Source organism: Xenopus tropicalis, chromosome 6, assembly GCF_000004195.4.
Source record: "Xenopus tropicalis strain Nigerian chromosome 6, UCB_Xtro_10.0, whole genome shotgun sequence".
In the NCBI taxonomy this organism is placed as follows: Eukaryota; Metazoa; Chordata; class Amphibia; order Anura; family Pipidae; genus Xenopus; species Xenopus tropicalis.
The window spans coordinates 149,738,096-149,747,196 of NC_030682.2; the positions used below are offsets into that span (position 1 = coordinate 149,738,096).

General features: G+C 45.3%; 1 protein-coding gene across 1 annotated transcript; it reads left to right on the forward strand.

Moving 5' to 3' along the window:
• Nucleotides 1–210: 210 nt before the first annotated feature.
• LOC116411674 (lymphocyte antigen 6E-like) lies at nucleotides 211–5,478 on the forward strand. The gene is made up of 3 exons (XM_031904446.1): nucleotides 211–330; nucleotides 2,926–3,033; nucleotides 5,196–5,478. The coding sequence occupies exons 1-3, from the start codon at nucleotides 279–281 to the stop codon at nucleotides 5,396–5,398; spliced, it is 363 nt and encodes a 120-aa protein (XP_031760306.1). The 5' UTR covers nucleotides 211–278; the 3' UTR covers nucleotides 5,399–5,478.
• Nucleotides 5,479–9,101: the final 3,623 nt, after the last annotated feature.

Below are 9,101 nucleotides of genomic sequence, written 5' to 3' on the forward strand. Positions count from 1 at the left end.
TTATTTTTTTTTTAAATGGAAACATTGCACAGGGATATTTAGCTTAAAAAAATAACCAAGGGCAAGAAAAGGCAAGAATTATTGTCAGAACATGATAATTCATATAATATAGCTGGAGGCTATTTGAGGCCCATTTTTTAGATTTTACTGATAGGGTGTCTAGGTGTGACAGTGGTGTGTTCATACAGGGCAGGGTTGTACCTATACAGATGTAAGGGGGAATATAAGGGGGGGCAGGGGAGTTGGGAGCCCATAGCACAGCGACTCCCTCACTGACCATGGCTGCACTGTACGTCTCCCTGCTACTGGCTGCTCTCTGCATTGGCACAGGTAGGTCTGACCCCCCCCGACCCGTCCCCTTTAGCCTCTCACACTGCCCCTTATTCATAACTCTGAACCCCTATTTGCTCAATCCTAAAGGCTCTAGTACGCCCCAGTGACTTCTAATATCCTTATCATTTACAGTAGGGGGTACATTATCCCTTATAATACATGAGTGATACTCAGAGTTCCCTGTATAACTCAGCCTGCAGCCTTGTGCCTTTATATGGGGGGCACAGAACCCCTCATTGACTGCTAATATCCTTATCATTTACAGTAGGGGGTACATTATCCCTTATAATACATGAGTGATACTCAGAGTTCCCTGTATAACTCAGCCTGCAGCCTTGTGCCTTTATATGGGGGGCACAGAACCCCTCAGTGACTGCTAATATCCTTATCATTTACAGTAGGGGGTACATTATCCCTTATAATACATGAGTGATACTCAGAGTTCCCTGTATAACTCAGCCTGCAGCCTTGTGCCTTTATATGGGGGGCACAGAACCCCTCAGTGACTGCTAATATCCTTATCATTTACAGTAGGGGGTACATTATCCCTTATAATACATGAGTGATACTCAGAGTTCCCTGTATAACTCAGCCTGCAGCCTTGTGCCTTTATATGGGCACAGAACCCCTCAGTGACTGCTAATATCCTTATCATTTACAGTAGGGGGTACAGTATCCCTTATAATACATGAGTGATACTCAGAGTTCCCTGTATATATTTGCTGAGCTGAGGGGGGGCAGTTACATGCTTCACATAATAATACATGGCTTAAACCCTGTAAGTGCCACCAGAATTTGACATTTCGATTCCCCTCAGATGTTTCGTAAACATTCTGTGCTCTCTCAATTAAGGGGCTTTTACTGGGGGCAGGGTTAAGTATAGGTAGGCAAACTATACATTGTTTTTTTTTCAGGAGAACCTGAGCTTTCCAAATCTGCCTGAGTTTTTGTGTATTTCCACTTCTGGAACAAGATTTAGAGCTTGAAATACAAAAGAAAAAAGAAAAAATGCTATTTTTCACGATAAAGGGATTTATACCAGAAACATTTTATTTTGAGGACAAAAATTCAACTGATTTGGAAAGCCTCATGTCTCCCGAACGTGCCAATACCCGATATGTACAGTTTTATTGAGATTTCTGACTTCTATAGATCAAAAACTCCCGGCAGTAACTTACTAAATTTGTAAAGCATTACAGCAGAATACGGCATACTTTACATTCCAAAGCCAAACATCCTGAAACATTAGGTTTAACCCCAGGAAACCATATATTTTTGAAAAGTACACATTCCACTTTCAAGCACCATATCTCCCACATAACATTAGGTACCAAGAAAACACACCCTAAATATGAAAGCCAAGGGTCCGCTGAACAGTTTGATGCCCATTGTGCATAGGATCAGCACTGTATCTGGCAGTTAGAGACCCCATAAGGAAGTTAGTGCATACGAAGTGTATACGCTGCAATATAAACCGGTATGTGCATTATGTGCCATAAGACCCCCTAACAGTACCGAGACCCTAGAAAACTATCCATTTTCCGGAAGTACACATTCTGACAAAATAAAAGTAGGTAAATACAACTTTCTTCTGCAAACTACAAAGCTATGCTAAACAGAATGGTTTTTGTGACATTTCTGCAAATTGGCACAAAGCTTGCATGTTGCCCCATTATGTACCCCACATTTAGTAACGTACCGACATAAAACACTCTAAGTATGAACGCCAGGGGTCTACTGAACAGTTTGATGCCCAATATGCATAGATTTACCAAACTAAGTGGGGTACAGAGGATGCCAAATTGAAATACAGCAGACAAAATGTCCATGTGCAAAGACAAGTAATAAAGAACAATGTGAAATGCAATAAAATTGATAAAAAAAATCACTAAAATAATTTTTTTTTGCCTAATATCTGCAGTCAGAATAACAGTGTGAGTATTTTGGCTTGGGCAAATTAGTTTTACAGACAAAGTCAAGCGAACAACAACTATGCATAACTGAAAATGCTATAAAATGGCTAAAAATGCAATAAAATACCTAAAAATGCACCAAAATCACAGAAAATGTAGTAGAAACAACAAAATACACAAAAGGTATTGCGCAGTGCGGTTAGCGAATGCGCTATCCGCAATGGAAATAAAACATTTTTTTCAGGCAAGAATAAAAACGAAGTATGTAAGTAATTATGTACACTAGGTAAAATGTGTTTTGTGTGTGTGTGTTAGTGTGAGTGCTGTAAGTGCTGTGAATCTGTGAAACCCCCCCAAAAATGTATAGAGGCACTGCAGGGGAAAGCCATGTTGATGGCAGGTATGTCCTATGAGGCCCCTGGGCGATCACGCCCCAGGGGCCACTCGTTCCCCCCCGTGCTCGTTGCCTAGGGGCTGGGGAACGAGAGGGGAGCGAAGGAGCGGCTTGAAAAGCCGCTCCTCTGTTCCCAAATCCGGAAGTGCAGCAGGACGTAGAATCTATGTTCTGTGGCACTTAGGTACTTTGGTACCCAGGACGTAGATTCTATGTCCTGTGGCACTAAAAGGGTTAAGCTGTTCTGTGTATATTAATGTGGGAATGTTCTGCTTTATGTTACAGCTGTGCCCCTGCAGTGCTACACGTGTATGGGTTACCCCGTCAACTGCCTGACCCCAACCGACTGCAGATCATACGGCTTATACTGTCAGACTATTGTTACTTCTGATTGTAAGTGCACTTTTAGAAGTGTAAATGACCCAAATGGGCCCCACATGATACACAGAGCTAATTGCTGGAGGTCCCACAGGATGGGACCTCCAGCAAGAACCCTGACAGCTTTCAGCTGAGGGATGCAATTGCTAATTAGTATGCAGGGATGTAATTGCTAATTAGTATCCAAGCTTCCCAGTGTTACAACACATAGTGGAAACTGAGGAATCAGACTCACCAGATTCAAGCTCGGCTGGCACTAGCCCATATCCATACCCAGGCTGGCACTAGCCCATATCCATACCCAGGCTGGCACTAGCCCATATCCATACCCAGGCTGACACTAGCCCATATCCATACCCAGGCTGACACTAGCCCATATCCATACCCAGGCTGGCACTAGCCCATATCCATACCCAGGCTGACACTAGCCCATATCCATACCCAGGCTGGCACTAGCCCATATCCATACCCAGGCTGGCACTAGCCCATATCCATACCCAGGCTGACACTAGCCCATATCCATACCCAGGCTGGCACTAGCCCATATCCATACCCAGGCTGACACTAGCCCATATCCATACCCAGGCTGGCACTAGCCCATATCCATACCCAGGCTGGCAGTAGCCCATATCCATACCCATGGCCCTTAATCATTTCACAGGGCAGGAGTCCTTAAAGCCTTGCTAAAAAAAAAAACATAGGAAAAAATGGAGGCTAAGTTAGCTTACAGGTAAAAAAAATGTGGAAAAACCCCACACCTGTAGCCTACCCAATAGGCATCAGTTTGCATACTGTGCGTAGTTGGGGGTAGCGCAGGGGGGCTATTTTAGCACAAGGCTAGGCCCATGGGTATACCCACACCTGCATTTCTTCCCAATAGGCGTCAATTTGAACACTTTGCGTATTTGGGGCATCAGGTAAATTATTCTCCATTACCCGGGAAACATCCCTCTGTGTCTGCACAGAAGTAAAAAATAAAAATAAAAATAAAAAAAAAAGTGAGGAGGGAGATCCTACCTACCTGTCCGATAGGGAGGGAGGGAGGCAGCCCCGGTACTGCTTCTTCTACTCTCTGCTCTTGGGGTAGATACACACAGGGTGGGGGTGTAATGTGTGGGTGTAAAATATGTGTAATGACCAGCTAGGCAGGCTATACAGCATGGGGTACTCTGGACTCTGGAAGGATTTATTGTCCCAGGCAATTGTTCCACAGGGATTGGCAGTAATACTCACAATACGATGTAGAACAAATGGATCAGCAGGTTTAATGCAGAGCAAGCAGAATAGGGTTGTACCACTGGGAAGAGTAGCTTGGGTAGTAATAGAGTGTCCTTAGGGTTTAGACCTAGTGATCTGGATCCCTACAGCCGACGTGGATCAGGGAGAAGACTGTGGCTGATACCCCTGTCAGTACTGCACTAAGGCAAAAAATAACAGTGGTGAGAAGGAAGTCAGGTGGTCTTATAGGGCAGGATTAATTTTAATTGGCTTGGTATAGGTCCTACCTCCTGTGGGGGAGGGGCCATGCTACCCATGTGTACTGACATGGAGGGAAGCAGAAGAAATAGAAATTAAATTGCTCAAGTTTGGGAATTACTTTTCACGCAAACTTATATTGATCAGGGAGGGGGATATCACTCCAACTTGCAGCGCAGCAGTAAAGTGTGCCTGAGTCTGAGCTTTCAGCCAGCGCTACACATTAGAACTGCTTTCAGCTAACCTATTGTTTCTCCTACTCCCATGTAACTGGAGGAGTCCCAAGCCGGACTTGGATTTCTTACTATTGAGTGCTATTCTGATACCTACTGGGAGCTGCTATCTTGCTCCCTTCCCATTGTTCTGCTGATCGGCTGCTGGGGGTGAGGGGGGGGGGGATATCACTCCAACTTGCAGCGCAGCAGTAAAGTGTGAGTGAAGTTTATCAGAGCACAGGTCACATGGCTGTGGCACCCTGGGAAATGAAGAATATGACTAGCCCCATGGGAAAAACAGATTACAATGCAGGATTCTGCTGGAGAAGCTCCATTAACTGATTTTGAAAAAAATATGTTTTCCCTTTAATTGGAAATCCTTGTACAGTTTCTTAGTAATATTGAAGAAAATTGAAGGCAAGAAGGAGTCGGGGGGGATTTGCTGATGAGGCAGAAACTAACACTGATATCTCTGTCATTGTACAGGGGGTTTTAGAGGCGTTGTTAAATTCTGCGCCCCCAGCTGCACCCCAGGAAACATCAGTACTGGCACGGGCACCATTTCCACTTTCTGCTGCAGAACCAACCTGTGCAACGTCAGCGGCGCCACTGGGGTAAAATACAGTTACCCTGCTCTGGGGCTGTCCCTCGGGTTCCTATTGGTCCTGCTGAGAAGCTCCGCCCTGTGACCCCCCCAAGCTGTGGGCAGATATGAGCATTATTGCCCCGTGTATCCCGCTGATATTAATAAACATAATATGGAGTAAAACTGTGTCGGTTTTGTTTTGAGATCTACAGCTGTAGGGTAATTGTTAGGTACGAACTACATTACCCAGCATGCACTGGTACCAGCATGTCACTAGGGAAAGAAGTACACAAGTACCCTGGGGGGAAAACCTTTGTCTAGTTTATAAACTACAAACCCACCAAGATCCCAAAAACGAGCCCAAATCTGTACCTTGGGGGTTTGTACTTTGGAACTCCGCCTGGGCTTTAAATTAGTAGCCCAGTTTGGTGGAAAAACTGCCAACCTGGCAACCCTGGTTACAATATTAAGCACCAAAGGAAATGGCCAATCACCCACCCAATAAGGAACACATCCAACCCAGATTTTAAGCTTAAAGGTACCTGGACTTGATAAACTAAATAGGGAAAGAGAAAAGCTAATAGGGGATTTCCCAAACAATTAGGGGGATTAACCCTCTGGGTCCCTCTAGAATTAAGGAGAAAGTTAGGTGAGTAAAAAAGAAGATATGATATTGGGCAGAAATGAATAGAAAACATGGAAGGAAGGAAGGAAGGAAGGAAGGAAGGAAGGAAGGAAGGAAGGAAGGAAGGAAGGAAGGAAGGAAGGAAGGAAGGAAGGAAGGAAGGAAGGAAGGAAGGAAGGAAGGAAGGAAGGAAGGAAGGAAGGATGGAAGGAAGGAAGGAAGGAAGGAAGGAAGGAAGGATGGGGTGTAGAAGAACAGATAATGCAGAAGTGGAAAGGGAAAGTAAAGCAGAAATAAAGAGAAGAGGGAGGCAGCCCCGGTACTGCTTCTTCTACTCTCTGCTCTTGGGGTAGATACACACAGGGTGGGGGTGTAATGTGTGGGTGTAAAATATGTGTAATGACCAGCTAGGCAGGCTATACAGCATGGGGTACTCTGGACTCTGGAAGGATTTATTGTCCCAGGCAATTGTTCCACAGGGATTGGCAGTAAAACTCACTATACGATGTAGAACAAATGGATCAGCAGGTTTAATGCAGAGCAAGCAGAATAGGGTTGTACCACTGGGAAGAGTAGCTTGGGTAGTAATAGAGTGTCCTTAGGGTTTATACCTAGTGATCTGGATCCCTACAGCCGACGTGGATCAGGGAGAACAAAGCTAAGCCTGATACCCCTGTCAGTACTGCACTAAGGCAGCAGAGCCTGTAATGGAGACTACTCCCAGCTGTCTCTCCTGGTTGGAGCCATAAAGCTGCTCTTTCTAACTAACGCTGTGACTGTCTCACTTTCCTAGAAAGAGCTATATACTATCCTGCGCTTACTAATCCTCATTCACGGGGTCCCTGCTCCCCAACTTCTCCAGAGGCAAAGGTCCCTCTGAGGCAGAAAAGCTTTAATGGGACCTTGTTGATCCCAGGCTCAGTGGAACTTCCACCTGGTTCAACAAATGCAGCCAAAGAGGAAGCCCCGCCCCCTGCTAAACACTATATTATAGAGTGGCAGGAAGTCTTCATCAGCCTTATGGGCCAATAACAGAGGTAAATACCAAATATATACATGGGCATCTGCCCAGTAACAGTGAAACAATGAAGTGTAGGGTTTAAAGATATATAGTGGAGGAAATTATTATTTGACCCCTCACTGATTTTGTAAGTTTGTCCAATGACAAAGAAATGAAAAGTCTCAGAACAGTATCATTTCAATGGTAGGTTTAACAGTGGCAGATAGCACATCAAAAGGAAAATCGAAAAAATAACTTTAAATAAAAGATAGCAACTGATTTGCATTTCATTGAGTGAAATAAGTTTTTGAACCCTCTAACAAAAAAAGACTTAATACTTAGTGGAAAAGCCCTTGTTTGCAAGCACAGAGGCCAAACGTTTCTTGTAATTGATGACCAAGTTTGCGCACATTTTAGGAGGAATGTTGGTCCCACTCCTCTTTGCAGATCATCTCTAAATCCCTAAGGTTTCTGTCTCTGTGCAACTCTGAGCTTGAGCTCCCTCCATAGGTTTTCTATTGGATTAAGGTCCGGAGACTGACTAGGCCACTCCATGACCTTAATGTGCTTCTTCTTGAGCCACTCTTTTGTTGCCTTTGCTGTATGTTTTGGGTCATTGTCGTGCTGGAACACCCATCCACGACCCATTTTCAGTTTCCTGGCAGAGGGAAGGAGGTTGTCGTTCAGGATTTCACGATACATGGCTCCGTCCATTTTCCCGTTAATGCGAATAAGTTGTCCTGTGCCCTTAGCAGAAAACACCCCCAAAGCAAAATGTTTCCACCCCCATGCTTGACGGTGGGGACGGTGTTTTGGGGGTCATAGGCAGCATTTTTCTTCCTCCAAACACAGCGAGTTGAGTTAATGCCAAAGAGCTCTATTTTGGTCTCATCAGACCACAGCACCTTCTCCCAGTCACTCACAGAATCATTCAGGTGTTCATTGGCAAACTTCAGACGGGCCTGCACATGTGCCTTCTTGAGCAGGGGGACCTTGCGAGCCCTGCAGGATTTTAATCCATTGCGGTGTAATGTGTTTCCAATGGTTTTCTTGGTAACTGTGGTCCCTGCTAATTTGAGGTCATTAACTAACTCCTCCCGTGTAGTTCTAGGATGCTTTTTCACCTTTCTCAGAATCATTGACACCCCACGAGGTGAGATCTTGCGTGGAGCCCCAGAGCGAGGTCGATTGATGGTCATTTTGTGCTCCTTCCATTTTCGAACAATCGCACCAACAGTTGTCACCTTCTCTCCCAGCTTCTTGCTAATGGTTTTGTAGCCCATTCCAGCCTTGTGCAGGTCTACAATTTTGTCTCTGACATCCTTGGACAGCTCTTTGGTCTTTCCCATGTTGGAGAGTTTGGAGTCTGCTTGATTGATTGATTCTGTGGACAGGTGTCTTTTATACAGGTGACTAGTTAAGACAGGTGTCCTTAATGAGGTTGACTAATTGAGTAGAAGTGTCTAACCACTCTGTGGGAGCCAGAACTCTTAATGGTTGGTAGGGGTTCAAAAACTTATTTCACTCAATGAAATGCAAATCATAGTTACATAGGGTTGAAAAAAGACCAGTGTCCATCAAGTTCAACCCATCCAAGTAAAACCAGCACACCTAACCCACACCTACCAATCTATACACTCACATACATAAACTATAAATACAACCACTAGTACTAACTGTAGATATTAGTATCACAATAGCCTTGGATATTCTGATTGATCAAGAACTCATCCAGGCCCCTCTTATAGGCATTAACAGAATCTGCCATCACCACATCACTAGGAAGGGCATTCCCCAACCCCCCTCACTGCCCTCACCGTGAGGAACCCCCTACCCAACATCCCCCGGCAGGGCATTCCCCAACCCCCTCACTGCCCTCACCGTGAGGAACCCCCTACCCAACATCCCCCGGCAGGGCATTCCCCAACCCCCTCACTGCCCTCACCGTGAGGAACCCCCTACCCAACATCCCCCGGCAGGGCATTCCCCAACCCCCTCACTGCCCTCACCATGAGGAACCCCCTACCCAACATCCCCCGGCAGGGCATTCCCCAACCCCCTCACTGCCCTCACCCTGAGGAACCCCCTACGCTGCTTCAAATGGAAGCTCCGTTCCTCTAATCTATAGGGGTGACCTCTGGTGCGCTGATTGTTTTTATGGGAAAAAAGAACATCCCCCAA